The sequence below is a fragment of the Leptodactylus fuscus genome, chromosome 1 (genome assembly GCF_031893055.1).
Source record: "Leptodactylus fuscus isolate aLepFus1 chromosome 1, aLepFus1.hap2, whole genome shotgun sequence".
NCBI classification, from domain to species: Eukaryota; Metazoa; Chordata; class Amphibia; order Anura; family Leptodactylidae; genus Leptodactylus; species Leptodactylus fuscus.
The window spans coordinates 242,159,407-242,176,026 of NC_134265.1; the positions used below are offsets into that span (position 1 = coordinate 242,159,407).

Below are 16,620 nucleotides of genomic sequence, written 5' to 3' on the forward strand. Positions count from 1 at the left end.
TGCAAGGACCCTCAGCTGCTTGTGTCTGTCCCTGTGACAGATTTATCATGCAGTATCAGATACTGTGATAAATCGAGTGCATTTATGAACTGTCTAGTACATCTATCTTAATCTCAGACAGTATTTTTGCCCTAATCTTTGCATTATGTGTAAGACATATGGAGTTGCAGTTTTAGTTTCAGTACCTCTGTGTAGGTTGCATTACTGCTTCATACAAAACATTTTTAGGACATTTCGAAAGCACAGCTGCAAAAAATGCTGCATTTTACAGTACCAGAAACCCTATGATTTCAAAAAACAGTCACGTTTTTGTAAATTGCATTATGTCAATTATACATATGGAAATGTTGGTGGTTTCCACCTAGGGACATAGGGACAGAATGCCCACAGAGGAAAACTGTGCAGACTTTCTGTGAAAAATGCGTAAAAAAAAAATCACGATTTGTATCCGCTGTGGTCTTTTCCGCTGCGTTTTTCAGCTGTGGCTCGCTACATGGGGCCCTAGCCTTAAACAGTAATATGAACATGTATATAAGCTCTTATGTAGAACCTGAAGGCGTGAAAAGGGGAATACAGGCTTCAGCAGGGTGAAGGAGATAGTACTTACCCCTAAAAAATATGTTAAAAAAGATTCATTTACATTTACTACTAACCTCCAGCATATTCTTAGGGCTTTATGGCCACAAAACAGGGGTATTATCTTGGTAGATGTATGCTTAATAACTTTCTGGAGATGAGTTTTGGGCTCATTTCTAGTAGGTTCAAGTGCTAATTCCAAGCTGCATGAGGACATGGTTGGTGGTTTAGAGCCCCAAACTTGGAGAAAAATCCCCTTTAAACTACCTATTGATTTAGTTAAGAATTCAAAGCCTAAATGGAAGATACAATATCTATAAAAGATAATTATTCCAACATAAAAGAAGATAATTTGGAGATACGGGGTGATTTGGCTTCTGTGGTAGAGAAACTTCAGTATCTTCAAGAAACTAAGGGAAGGAGGGAACATCTGAACATTGACTAAATCTAGTGTGTGCTCAGTGACCTACACAAAGCAACCCTTGAATGTACCCAGGTGACTGTTGTAATGATAGACATTAACATGATTTTGTTAGTGCTTTAGGAATAATTGCCTGTTGCTTATGAACAACCATTCATGCAGAATTTTGATGTACAGATTTATATAGTTTTATGTGCATGATTTATAAGGCAGTTTATATGAATATTCTCATCTTGGGCATTTTGTGGCATATTGGTACCCCTTCATTTAAAACAGTCGAAAGAAAGGCTTTGAAGAACCCTTGTTCTTGAGATAGCTGTACGTTCTATTAAAGGGATTGTCTGGGAGAGGTCATGAATTTCTGATAGTTGGGGGGAGATCAGCTAGCATCTGTACTGATCAGCTATACAGAGCCGTTTCTAGCACCTATTCTATACAGAATGGAAGGAGAAAGCTTGGTCCCTTTTTATAGTGTTGGAGTTTCATCACTACAGCTCATCTCCCGCTGACTTTATCGGGCAACCCCATTAATAGAATGTGAACCTTTCTCAACAAAAGGCTCCCCAAAGCCCTTCTTGAGACTGTTTTAAATAGAGTGGTTACAATATACCATAAATGTCATATGTCATAAATGTCATTGCTATACATAGGCAAAAAAAAAAAAATCCTGGATAACCCCTTTATTGTTCAAGATAGGACTTTAGGGAGCCTTCACACGGAGTATACGCTATGCTCATTCTGAACGTAAAAGTTGTTCAGAATGAGCGCGTAAAAACCAGCTCCCATTGACTTGAATGGGTGCTGGCATACGTGCGCTCCCCATTGAAATCAATGGGAGGCTTTTTTCCCTATTGCTTTCAATGTGATACGGTATTAGCCAGAATCTCATTCACTTTGCTGTATGGAGGGGGGGACTTTTTAAACATAAGGCTGACATCTCACATAGTAAAAAAAAAAATGCAGCAGAAAACAATGCTGCATTTTACAGTATCTGCAAAGTGAATGAAATTGCGGACAATCCCATCCACACATTGCAGAAAAAAAAATCTGCAGCAGAAAAGCTGTCTTTTCAAAAACTGTCAATGTCAATTAATAAGGACAGAAATTCAGCAGAGAGAAACTCAGCGAAAACGCAATGAAAAACAATGCAGAAAAAAAACGTGATGCATACAGTGTTCTTTGGGGTTTTTTTTGCTGTGTTTCCCAACAGCTTTAGCCTAAGGCTCTTCTTCTTCATGAAACTAGATTTTTCAAAAAGTCCAAAAGGCCTTAAAATTCACCAAAGGATGTGAAAATGATGGATCCCAAAAGAATTTCAAAATTTTGTAACAGGTAAACTTCTATTATGGTCTTGAGTTACGCTGTTTGCTCTCAGCAGTTAATGGGTTAATATACATGATGTTCAAGATCACATTTTTTTTATTCAAGGAAATTTCGCAATGACACTTGACGTAATAAATGCAGACCATTCTGCTGTTCCAACAGATAACCATTTACAGATTAATGTCATTTAATGGTTAATTATTGAATTTTCCTCCCACGGAACAGCATGGCTTTTACTTTTAAAATGTGAAGAATAGAATCCTGTATATCGATCACAATTGTATGAAAATCCTTGACATGCTTGCTAAAATTATGTAGATGGTAAGATTTTAATCCATAGTATAGATGGTGAGTAATACAACTTATTTAAAAGCACACCACTGCCCATTACCTGGAAACTAAGGTTGCCTGGAGCTAAATTCATTAGCCCACAGTCCTCATGTCATACTTAAAGGGTATAAGAAGTAGAGATCTGGGCTACTATTTCCAGGCCCTTTGCAGGTTTGGTTTACCAATCCATGGGTATATCATTCAACCCTCTAATGTTCCTGACTCATTTGTAGCTTGTTAGAACTTTATAGAACAGCCATTCACACTAATAATTAATATAAGGAGTAATAAGAGGAAACAAAACATTGTAATCTTCAAGAAAAAAGCTAAAGGAACAAAGTAATAAAAATTGCTATACTTACCATCAATTTCTCATGTGCTAGTGTACAATACATCCAATACTTAGGATTACGGGGTTGGCCGGCTCTTGTCAATCTATGCTATGAGAGGCAGAATATAAGTAAAGGTCACAATCCAGTGCTGTGCTGTGCTGTGTACATTTATGACCTGCAAACACTATAATCTGCCTCCATGAACAAGTCATATGATCTGCACCAACCTGATGGCAATTCATTCTACTAATTACAAGCCGTCCCTTACAAGTGAGCTCACTAGAATTGGTGAAAACACCCCGGGCTTTCTGAGTTTCCTCTGCCTAATTTAACAATAATTAACATTGGCTTTAATATACTTCTAACAGCTCCATTAGCCTTACTCCATTAAAACCATGTAAATGGCATGTTAGGTGGGCAAGAAGAGGGCAAATGTCCATTAAGCGGTAATTAAAGTTGTGCTTAGCAGAGAAATCCAGTTAGTAACAAGGAAATTTAGATTCCTCACAAAATGAGTTTTAGTTGGAACAAGTGACTACTGGGGCTTTGTACACATTGTCACATTGTTGGAATTAAGGTCATTGTACAGTGTTGTCCAAAAGTATTGGCACCCCTGCAATTCTGTCAGATAATACTCACTTTCTTCCAGAAAATGATTGCAATCACAAATTCTTTGGTATTATTATCTTCATTTCATTTGTCTTCAATGGAAAACCACAAAAAGAATGGTCAAAAAGCCAAATTGGATATAATTCCACACCAAACATAAAAAAGGGGGTGGACAAAAGTATTGGCACTGTTTGAAAAATCATGTGATGCTTCTCTAATTTGTGTAATTAACAGCACCTGTTACTTACCTGAGGCACCTAACAGGTGGTGGCAATAACTAAATCACACTTGCAGCCAGTTGAAATGGATTAAAGTTGACTCAACTTCTGTCCTGTGTCCTTGTGTGTACCACATTGAGCATGGACAAAGAAAGACCAAAGAACTGTCTGAGGACTTGAGAAGCAAATTTTTGAGGAAGCATGAGCAATCTCAAGGCTACAAGTCCATCTCCAAAGACCTGGATTTTCCAGTGTCTACCATGCGCAGTGTAATCAAGAAGTTTAAAGCCCATGGCACTGTGGCTAACCTCCCTAGATGTGGACGGAAAAGAAAAAATTGACGAGAGATTTCAATGCAAGATTGTGCGGATGGTGGATAAAGAACCTCAACTAACATCCAAACAAGTTCAAGCTGCCCTGCAGTCCGAGGGTACAACAGTGTCAACCCGTACTATCCGTCGGCGTCTGAATGAATAGGGATTGTATGGTAGGATACCCAGGAAGACCCCACTTCTTACCCAGAGACATAAAAAAGCCAGGCTGGAGTTTGCCAAAACTTACCTGAGAAAGCCAAAAACGTTTTAGAAGAATATTCTCTGGTCAGATGAGACAAAAAATGAGCCAGCAATGAGTCCAGACATGAATCCCATAGAACACCTGTGGAGAGATCTCAAAATGGCAGTTTGGAGAAGGCCCCCTTCACATCTCAGGGACCTGGAGCAGTTTGCCAAAGAAGAATGGTCTAAAATTCCAGCACAGCATTGTAAGAAACTCATTGATGGTTACCGGAAGCGGTTGTTCGCAGTTATTTTGTCTAAAGGTTGTACTACCAAGTATTAGGCTGAGGGTGCCAATACTTTTGTCCGGCCCATGATCAATGATTTGACTTTTTTTCATTCTCTTTTGTGTTTTTTCATTGCAAGCAAAATAAATGAAGATATTAATACCAAAGAGTTTGTACTTGCAATCATTTTCTGGAAGAAAATGAGTATTATCTGACAGAATTGCAGGGGTGCCAATACTTTTGGCCAACATTGTAACTTAGAGTCATACAATTCAGATAATGACCATGTCCAGGCTTAGTACTGGTGCGTAATGTGTATACCCTTATGATATAATCTTGTGATGTTCACATACAATGATGTAAAAGAGAAGTGACTGTACAAAAGATGGATGCCATGGGGCACCAGTAGAGAGATTGGCAACTGTGTTAGTGTTCTCTGTTCAGCAGTATTGCAGCATTAGCAAAGGGGAATAGTAGAGAAATAGCTGAAGAGTTATAGATAGGTTACAGTGAAGTACCAGATCTTCCGTTATCAATGACCGGCACATAGAGAAGCTGAAGTTCCCAAATTCCAATGTAGGAACAATAGATGGAATTGTGGTCTGGGGCAGAGGATAGGAGAAGCATCTGACAAGAGAACAAGGTCTTTTTGCGAAAACATTTTGTTGGCTTCATTCCTGCAGCATACCTTACATCATCTCGTGTTTGATGTAATAATTAAAAAAGTTCCCTTACATACACATACATATACTGTATATGTATGTGTATGTATATTCCCTGGTCAGACCACACCTGGAATACTGTGTACAGTTCTGGGCGCCTCAATTCAAGAAAGACATCGATATATTGGAGCAAGTCCAGAGAAGAGCAACCAAAATGGTGGAAGGTCTGCAAACCATGTCTTATGAGGAGCGGCTAAAAGAACTGGGATTGTTTAGTTTGCAGAAGAGAAGGCTGAGGGGAGATTTAATAGCAGTCTACAAATATCTGAAAGGTAGTCACAGTGCAGAGGGATCTCCCCTATTCTCATTAGCACAAGGAAGTACAAGAAGCAATGGGATGAAACTAAAGGGAAAGAGATACAGATTAGACATTAGGAAAAACTTTCTGACAGTGAGGGTAGTGAGAGAGTGGAATAGGCTGCCACGGGAGGTGGTGGGCGCTCCATCAATGGAAATCTTCAAGCGGAATCTGGATAAACATATAGCTGGGATGATTTAGGAAAACCTGCACTCGCAGGGGGTTGGACCCGATGGCCCTTGAGGTCCCTTCCAACTCTACCATAAAAATAAAAAAAATAAAAAAAATATTTGCTATGCCACAAATGGTCCTTCCAACAGCATATTCTATAGGTGATTTAGACTTTAATGTGGCTACATTCCCTTTAAGATGACTTGTGGGCACTCCTATTGTTCTACACAGCCAAGTCACGTGTGACATACAGACAGAAATCCTACTGTTAAATTGTGTTCTAAAATGGTTTATTACTTATTTTAAACCATGTAGTGTACAACAGGTAGCTCAGAGACTATCTTTTCACACCTTCCTATAACACTTTATAGCCTTCTGCATCTTTACTCATTTACTTGTTAGTTGTATATTGTCTAGATTTTACACAGAAGGGGGCATAACACTTGCCTTATGGTATTTTAACAAGGTATAAAATGCAACAAGGAGATATCACGAGATGTTGGACACCTTGTACAATTGTGTATGGTGGTGGCAGTATGCTGGTCCTTATATAAATTGAGTCATATTACTGCAAATGGTAATCCTCAGCACATAACTGGAGCTCACTCATCTTTGGTAGTATGTGATAGATACAAAACCTGTGTGGTAATGCAGACATTTCCATCTTCTAGATATAGGATATGTTTTTTGTTAGCACTTCATTTTTCGGTATGTTTCTTCCATTTATTGTTGGGTTACTAGAGTTTAATTGGCTGAAGATTAGAGGACATATGTCTATTATTGGAGTAGATAGGACCATAGAGCTGTCAAATGTGTTATTCTATAAGGACACTATGTCTGCTTTCACGATCTGTGCCCCAGGTGAAGAGCTATCGGTGCCGGTACCATAGCTCTTCACCGTCAGAAGGGCGTTCCTGACAGTCAGGAACACCCTTCTTCACAGCAGCGCCTATAGTGCTGTTCTGTGAGAGTGGGGAGGAATGCCTCCTCCCTCTCCTCACAGTACTCGTCCATAGACAACTATTATCAGGAAGGGAGGAGGCGTTCCTCCCTGATCTCACAGTACAGCGCTATAGGCGCTGCTGTGAAGAAGGGTGTTCCTGACTGACTGTCAGGAATGCCCTTCTGACGGTGAAGAGCTATGGTACTGGCACCAATAGCTCTTCACCTGGGGCATAGATCGTGAAAGCTGACAGTGTGCTGAATTCAGCGCACTGTCGGCTTTCTAGCAGTATATAAAACTGCATGTGCCCGATCTGATGAAAGGTCCTCTTTAAACATAATTAATATGGGATATACAGTATTGTGGTGTAAAAGTTTTATGTAGGTATAGAAAAAATGGTGCGAAATAAAAATGCTTTCAAAATTAGAAGTGTTAATAGTTTATTTCTGTTAACTAGCAAAATTAAGTAAATTAACAAAAGAGCAATCTAAATCACATAAATATTTGGTGTGACCGCCCTTCGGATCTCTGGTTGGCTCTCCAAAATGTTTGGAACACCACTAAGGGCGCATTCACACGATGTAACGTGCCGCAAAATCACGGCCGCAAAATAACGCGGTGTATACGATCCTAACTCCCATTGAAATGAATGGGAGCTTTTACGGCGCGCAGACTCTCACACGCTGTATACGTGCCACATCACGCGACACGTTACATCGTGTAAATGCACCCTAAAACTGCAGGTGACCACATGTCTGATAAGAGGCCTCATTTAGCTGATGTCTGATGAAGCAAGGATTCACAGTAAGATGCAGTTAGGCCCAAATGGTATATGATGGAGGCATCACAGGTGCATAGTAATGATAATACAACCACTCGCACATCTACAATCCATTATGGTGTTGTAAGCCTAGTGTTAGGAACCTGATGCAACAATAATCACTGTAAGTCTTGGGCAACTAGAATCCCCAGGCACCAAGGTAAAGACAATCCTGGGTGTACTACACTCTCCTAACCAAAGCAGAACCAGGCCCCGGAGTTCTTCACCAGAGTTACTTATGGTGGAGCTGGACTTGGTAAAATCTGGGACCCAGGACCGCAGCCGCCCAGAGAGCACCACACACCCATCGAACCCAAAGTAAAGAGGACCCAGAAAAACCCAGACACTATCCTCCGTGGATGAGGTACAGGAGAGCAGGTCAGCACGGAGAAAGTAGTCGTACAGGTCAAGTTGGTAATCCAGAGGTCAAAGCAGGTTCCAGAGGAAGCCAATGCATAGTCAATCAAGCCGAGTTGGTTCACAGGATGAAACGTGGTAGCAGAAGGGAGAGGCAGAGTCAGTAGCACCGAATCACACAGGATACACAGGAGGTTTGGGGAGTAGCCAAAACAGGAGCCACATAGGAGGGGTCAGGAGAAGGCCAAAGGTCATGCATAGGAGGTCAGGAAGATGCCAAATCAGGAGATGAAGAAGGGGTTGTCTGTAAAGCAAGTTGAGGTCATAAACATACAGAGGCGATCAGGAATAGCAGGGACAGGAGACAGTAGGGAAAGATCACTGTGGAGCTGATGCCATGTAAAATGAATAACCAGTGGCGGGCCAGAGCCAGAATGTGGCCTAAATAGCCTTCGGTCCGCCGCTGACCTCCCTGACCCTGGAAGCTAGAGACTAGATTTCAACTCAGACCTTAAAACTGGTAACATATTAGTAAATTTGGGGCTTGGTAATAATTAGAGATGAGCGAACAGTGAAATATTCGATATGCGTTTTGAATAGGCCCTCAATATTCGACTATTCAAATGAATATTGAACCCCATTATAGTCTATGGGGAAAAAATCTTCGTTTCAGGGGAAACCACTCTTTGACTCAGGAGAGTCACCAAGTCCACTATAACACCTCAGCAAATGAGGACAACACCTCTGGAATGCAACTGCGACAACAGGGGAAGCATGCCTGGGGGCATCTAACATGCCCAAGTCACTGTATTACACCACTAATAATGTGGGAGATGACTTTTTCCCAGAGGAATGCATTGACCAGCGTTGATTGGCCGAATGCAATACAGAGTTCAGCATTCGGCCAATCAACGCTGGTTCTGTCGGAGGCTCGTCTGTGAGGAAGCGGAGTCTAAGATCGGTCCGCAGCAGTCTCCATTGTGGTCCAATCTCAGGTATAGCAGAGTTGACACAGCTGTGCTACATCTCAAGTGTAACAGAGCTGTGCGCTCAACTCTGCTATACCTGAGATGCAGCAGAGCTGGCCGTGCGCTGGACACTGCTACACTTGTGATGCAGCAGAGCTGGCCTTGCGCTGAACACTGCTACACTTGTGATGCAGAAGAGCTGGCCGTGCGCTGGACACTGCTGCACCTGAAATGTAGCAGTGCTGTGCACTCAACACTGCTACTTTTCCGTTTTTTTCCCGATGCCTACGTTGTTGTAGTTCCTGTCCCACCTCCCTTGCACAGTTATTGGTGCAAAAAAAGCGCCACGGAAGGTGGGAGGGTATACAAATTTTTAGTGCGTTTGCCGCGTGGTATTCGATTGGAATTGAATATCTCGAGCAGCCTGATATTCGATCGAATACCAATGCGATTGAACGCCGTTCGCTCATCTCTAGTAATAATGTCTTATTGCAGTGGTCATTTTTCAAAAGACAGTGCAGCCAACTTATTGCTCCTTTTGCATTGGAGTCAAGAAATGGAAGATAAGCCATCATTTTATCATTCTGAGATGTAGCAGCGCTGTGTCAGCTCTGCTATACCTGAGATGTAGCAGTGCTGTGTCAACTCTGCTACATCTGAGATCGGACCACAATGGAGACTGCTGTGGACAGATCTTAGACTCCGCCTCCTCAGGCAGAACCAGCGTTGATTGGCCGAATGCTGTACACTGTATGGCATTTGGCCAATCAACGCTGGTCAATACATTCCTATGGGAAAAAGTCAGCTCCCGCATATCGCAAGCTGACAGGGATCCCAACCAGATAGAGCCTCAAAGAGCTGTTTGAGTGACATTCCTACCTAAATAAAGGTAATCCCTAGCTAACCCTGCCAGTACATCTATCCCTGTCTCACAGTCACATAGTTCACAGTCTCATATGAACTGAATCTGAAATCCACCATTCATATAAATTGGAGGTCACCTGATTTAGCCAGCCAATTACTTTTCTGTTTTTTTTCCCGATGCCTACATTGTTGTAGTTCCTGTCCCACCTCCCTTGCACAGTTATTGGTGCAAAAAAAGCGCCACGGAAGGTGGGAGGGTATACAAATTTTTAGTGCGTTTTCCGTGTGGTATTCGATTGGAATTGAATATCTCGAGCAGCCTGATATTCGATCGAATACCAATGCGATTGAACGCCGTTCGCTCATCTCTAGTAATAATGTCTTATTGCAGTGGTCATTTTTCAAAAGACAGTGCAGCCAACTTATTGCTCCTTTTGCATCGGAGTCAAGAAATGGAAGATAAGCCATCAATTTATCATTCTTTTCAATCAATAACAAAGTGCCAATTTTCCATCAGTTTTTGAGAAGCCAATTCTAAGGTGACAACCGGTCTGGCAACTATGTACTTCTGCGAAAATGGCCACCACTACAAAATAGAAAAATGTCTCTCTCTGTAACTATATAAAACCTAATCTCCAAATCTAATCTGCTGCTCTAATGTATCGATTGCTGATATTTGAAAATGTGTACATTTTGGGGTAAAAGACCCCTCTTAATATATATAATATATATGTAATATATGAAGTATCGCTCACCTAACACTAATCTGTATGAAATGATGTTTCATGTTTTTTTGCTGCTGTGTTTATTGCTCAGTTTTAATTGTTCTTTCATGGATGGATCTAACTAAACTGACTATCTTTCTATAAAATCTGGAATGCTTAAAGTCACAGCAGCAATGAAATGTTTTGTGAGAGGCTGTAAACATCTTAAAATCTAAGAGGTATAGTCATAAAGGTGTAGAAATGAAAACAAAAATGATGGACTGCCCCTTAAATACATTTTTCATATGTGATTGGTAAAGTTATGGGTCATAAACCAATGAAATCTGACCACACATGTAACAGGAGCAATGCAAAAATGAATACACTGCAAAGGTTAAACTTTATTATTCTATGCGCCAGTCCATCACTTGTAACTAAAGATTAGACTGTAAAAGGATAAAGCTATCTATCCTCATGTATTTTCACCAGAGGACATTAATCCCGTGAGTACTGTCATTCTGTAATGGACGTATAATTGGAGATTTAAAATGCATTTTTCTGATAATTGTTGGATTTCACAGATGAAAAAACTTAATAAAACTCAAATCTAAGATGCAGGTCTGTCCTATATTTGAGATTTATAGGCTGAAAAATGAAAAAGATAAAATGATAAAAGCACTGAATTTTATGTACCGCAGATAACTTTCCATTTGTGACCACATCAGTTTTTTAGCCTTTTTATATACAATTTTACCTTGCCGACATAATGCAAATGACCTTATATTAGCGCAGTAGCTAGACTGTTCCTCTACAGTCAATGATACAGGCCATTAGTCAGGAGAAGGACTTGTAGAATAATTTAGATGTGCAAATTACGTACTGTACGCTTAACATTTTGGAAGTATAGTGATGGAAATACAAGCTTCTGGCTCCATGTAGTTACAAGTAAGGATTGTAGCTGATTAAATGTCTATTAAATCTTTACTATTAAAAAGTAAATCCATCTTCATTGCTAGAAAATGTAAAACTGTTGACTAATAATATAAATAAATGACAACATAGTATTTTAAAATAGATTGTAAAAAAAAAATCTATCGTCAGCTATGTAGAAGTTGACCCCAAGCTGTTTTGCAAGTGCACTGATGCCTAACATAATGTATTCTGTCCTATTCCACATGTAAAGAGCAGACTGTCTCTTGTTAAACATTGCCATATTGGTAATAAGTCCCTAAACCATGAGACCAATGAAAATGCCACTTTTTACATGGGAGGGTGGGGAGCCTTTAGATAGATGCTCTTATCCAATCCCATTGTACCAGCTGGTTTGGTTGGAACTGGTTTCATGGCGTATAAATATTAAGTTTGCTTACCTTAGCTTTTAAAGTTGGTAAAACCATTTGTACATACCGTATTCCGTAGAGTTGCCTGCCTTAGAGTTTGATCTATATTGTCATTTCTGTAAACCAGTAGGTCCAAAAACTCAGTTGAGGGCTCCTAGTCATTATGTCATCTGAGAAAGAAGATTTGGAGAACATATTGAATACTACGCGGGAATCCAAGAGGGTGCAGACTCGTGTTTCAGTTGTTATCAATCAGGCTGTTAATCGAAGTATTTTCACTTCTACAGTCTCCCCGGCTGCAGAGCGCATCCGCTTTATCTTGGGGGAAGATGATGATGGCCCAGCTCCCCCTCAGCTCTTCACCGAGCTTGATGAACTCCTATCGGTTGATGGACAAGAAATGGAATGGCAGGAGACAGCCAGGTAAGACCTCCCAAAATACTTAGAAAATGCTATAAATTGTAAATTTTATACATGAATTGTACGGTTATGATGTAAAAGAGTTCCAACTACCATACAAAGTCATTTCCATTCTATATTTATACCTTAATGTGCCTACGAGCAGAGAAGGTATAAGACATACCTAACCAGATCAAGTGAAAGCTTGGTTGTTTGCATCATAGATTGTTTTTTAATATGAAACTATTAAAACTTTATTCTTCAGGGCTATGTGCCCTATTTACGTACGTTGGTCATTCTTCTAGCTATTTTCATGACACTTTAATTACCAAAATAAATCATTATGGGACTCAGTAGTTAAGAGTCCATTTATGATATAACATGGGATCCTATTTCATTTTCTCAAAATTGCAAAGTCTTGGATTAAACCAATCTTTTACACCATTACTACTCAGTGACCTCTTGTACAGCGACAATATAAAAGTGATACAGTGGAATTGCATTCTAAAAAATACAAAATCTATGAAGTGCTACAAAGATTTTGACATAGAAGATAATGATGTCCTTATAAGATCCATACAACACATAGAAATTGTTCACAATTTCTCCTTGAGATTTACTGCATGGCATCAACATTTTATTAGTTATTCAATAGCTTTAAAATGGCTGTATTATTAATAAATATCAACAGTGTCTACAGTACGGGTGCTAAGAAGTGACGCATGCTTATGCCTTTTTAGTCATTTAACTTTTTTCATGGCATGGGTAATGTGTTACTTTGAATATGTATTCTATGTTAGTGAATGTGTAACATTGACCCATGCGAGGAGGATCAACCTACTACTGAAGATAATCAAATCATGGATTCTATTTCTATATAGAAAATATTAGTTAACACTTTGACAGCCAAATTGTTGACTTCTCAGGACCCTCTTGGAGAGAAAATTACAGTAAATTCGTTGCTAATCACATTCCTAAATTCACGTATTATGCTGTTGTAAGTGTAAGTATGCTAGACATTTGATCAGTACACTAGATAAAAGACCTGTATATTAGAACACATTTTTGGCAGTGGCAAAAACATTGCAGAAAAATATGCACATTTCCAAACGTTGCGATTTCTTAAACCACTGCGGTTTTGGAAATCACAGTATGTCAACTATACCTACAGAAAAGGACTTTCTATATATCTCCAGCGTTTCTTCTGAAAGTCTGCAGCAGAAAAAATTCTCCAAATGGTGCAGAAATCTGTAGACTTCACTCTTTGCATTTCAAAAGGTGAGCTCCACAATGAAAGTCATGGATAAGATTGAGTAAAGTCTCGTACTTTGCTCATACTGTAATATGGTTTGGATTATCTGCACACTTTGCCCCGGAGCACTTCCTTGGTAGTCTTCAGCCTCTCTGAACCAAGTGGGAATTGGAAGGGCCTTGGATGGTAAAGGCAGAAATAGATACAGGAAACACAGATTGCAGGTGAAAACAGCTTAAAAATTTACTAAAGATGATGCAGCAGCAACCAAATAGCTTCCAATATTCCATGGAGGTGCAAATCTTATTGCTAGTTCCACTTTGGTTGAGGCAAATGAGCCTGGTGATGGTTTCTAGCAGAATATAGCTATAGGCCCATAAAAATAGGCCCAGATCAATACTGTATTGTCCCAATAACTGTCATTTTCTCTAGCTGTCTCTTACTCTTATTTTAACCATTCTTTATAATCCTAGGACATCCTTGTAATTTCTTTGATGCAATAGGCTCTTTTCTTAGAGGCTGTGTATGACAGACTCTCTACGAAAATGGCACTAAACACTCCAAACTTCTTTCTAAGTCTGTCAGCTATGTTTTCTCTCTGTCTCAAGATTGCAGCATTCAATACTGGGGCTTTAGGATCTCCTTAGAACATGTCCTTGTCCTTAGGAAACAGAGAGAAGACTTCTCCCTCATTCCCAGCGGAACGGCCCTTAAAGGGAAACATATGCATATAAAAAACACATAAAACTATAAACAAGTTGTAGAAAGTACGAATCACACAGTGCACCAGTATAAAGCAGTGTCCACTGGAAAGCTGCAAACAGTTACTGTATGTTTCCAAAAAACTTTCATGTTTAGTTTCTTCAGTTTTTTGAGGGCACTGCAAAAAAGTGCTGTGGGAAAAACTTTCTATGTTTCCTCTGCTTTCTTTCTGCTTTCATTGACATCCTGTGATTTTCAAAACCGCACCTATTTTAGAAATGGCAGCATGTCCGCTGCACATAGTTTTTCATAATGTGTGAATGGGATTCCCATTTGATGTGTGGTTGGGAACTGCCACTTTGCAGAGACTGTAAAATGACACTTTTTTTCTGCTGCGTTTCTGCCACAGCCAAACCATAGCGTTAACGCCACTTGGGGCCCTAGCCTTAATCTGTTTTCTTTCAGTTTAATGCTATTTTGTCTCATCCTACTAATATTATAAATGTGAAAGTTTGTGTGTTTTGATGTTTGGATGTTTGTGACTTTGGATGTTTGTTCCTCAATCACGCAAAAAGGGGTGAACGGATTAGCATGAAATTTGCCACAGACCTATTCACTAGGAAGGAAACATAGGCTACTTTTTAGGTCCCACACTCACCCGGAATCCCGACCGCGACCAGCGAAAGTGCTCTCTGGCTCTGCTGCAGGACCTGACATGACGTCATCATAGGTCTTTCAGCGGGGCTCCGATTGCTTGGCTGCAGTCTAGGGGCAGGCCGCAGGGGAAGCCTTTGTGTGTTTGGGTGTTTGTTCCTCAATCACGCACCTACAATGGCACCAGGCATGAAACATAGGCGCATGCTTACCCCCGTAGGCTGCCAGGTTTGGCCACCGTGAGTTCCGGAATCACGGTCCTTGAGAAAGACCTGATGATGAAGGAACTGATGATGAAGGACCTGAGATGACGTCACCGCTGATTGCCGATTGGAGCTAGCGGTAGGGGGGTGTAGCTATACAGGCTCCAGCCGGCTGCAGAGCCTATCGACCTACAGAGGGGGCGGAGCTATTGAAGCTCCAGCCGGCCACCGAGCAGTAGGAAGAACATGGCGGCGCCCGCAGTACACTGCATGCAGCCATCGGACGAGCCCGGCGTGGAAAGATAAGTCCGCCGGGGCCCCGGGGGTGAGAAAAGGAATCAGGGACTGGGACACTTCCCCAAACCGCCCTCTTCCCCTAACACACCATGCATGGCCGCACAGTCACACGCACAGCACAGGCTGCAGACCCTATGCACATGGGACACTAGGCGTACAGGAGGTGGGGGGTTGAAGAGGGAGAGGTCAAGGATGAAGAGCTGGGAGGGGGGGGTCGCGGGAAAGGGTGGAAAGGGGACCCGGGGTCGTGAAGGTTTGGCAGGGGCGGCCGGGGTGAAGGGGTCGTGGAACGGGGCCAGGGTCGTTGGGGGGGTTGTTTAGGGGACTGGGGTCCCGGAGAGGGGGGATGTGGTCGCGGGGGGGGGGGGGAATTGGTAGGGGGCTGGGGTCCCGGAGTGGGGGGACCTGTTCACAGGTGGGAAAAGAAGCCAAGGGTCGTGAAGCGGGCGAGGTTATGGAAAGGGAGCCGGGGTCGCGGAGTGGTGGAAAGGGGGCCAGGGTCATTGGACAGGGGGCCGGGGTAAGGGGAGGTGGTGGAAAGGGGGGCACAGGGGAGGGGACCAGGTGGTGGCAGGGGACGCCAGGCAATGAGGGAGGGCCCGCGCTGCAGGTGGGGCGCGAAACACGGGAACGCTGCCACGGACGAAGTCGCGGGTACTGCTAGTATTATATAAATATAAAGAAAGTTCCCAGGAGTTCAGCCATGTGTTTCTCCCTCCTCCTCACAACCTTTGCCTGGTTGTATGATAACTGGCTATAGCAGGAACCTTCCCTGCCTTGTCTGCTCTAGGACACCAAATTATTAAACTCTGCCTTTGCTACGCTCTACCTCCTCAGTAATTCACCAGCTGAAAATTGACCAGATCAATGGCAGATTAACTGCTAATTCTGGGTACTGTAAGAACTAAGTACTAAATACTGTATGCAGGACCCGATAACAGGGACAGGTAAAAGTGGAAATAAATGATACCCACATTTCCCTCGCACTCTGGTGTCCAGTTCCAGCCCTCCCATGCTCGAATTCACCATGCTATAATCAGCTAGGCTCACCAACTGTTTGCTTTAAAAACCCATTTAAGTGTATGAGTTTTAAAGGGGCTCTATCATTTAGAATTCGTCATTTTAGATAGTGATATGGCTGAATAGCCTTTAAAAAGGCTATTCAAGTGCTGCTACTAGATTTTGAAAAGACCCCCCACCCCCCTTTTTCTTTTTTTTTACATATAAGTAAAACCGATGTGCAAATGAACCTCTCCATGCACCCTGGGTATTCCCCAAGCCATCATGTACCCCCCTGCGTCATACCTTTGTAACCAATATGTAATAAAAAAGG

The 16,620-nt window shown here is 41.6% G+C and overlaps 1 protein-coding gene across 7 annotated transcripts in view; it reads left to right on the forward strand.

Annotated features, from left to right (window-relative positions):
• SLC4A4 (solute carrier family 4 member 4) overlaps positions 1-16,620 on the forward strand; it is a 187,549-nt gene that overhangs the window by 72,975 nt on the left and 97,954 nt on the right. For all 7 annotated transcript variants that reach the window (XM_075284971.1, XM_075284947.1, XM_075284954.1 and 4 more), the window contains one exon: positions 12,068-12,203. In XM_075284971.1, coding sequence (XP_075141072.1) covers positions 12,068-12,203 — 136 coding nt within the window. The remainder of the gene's footprint in view (positions 1-12,067; positions 12,204-16,620) is intronic.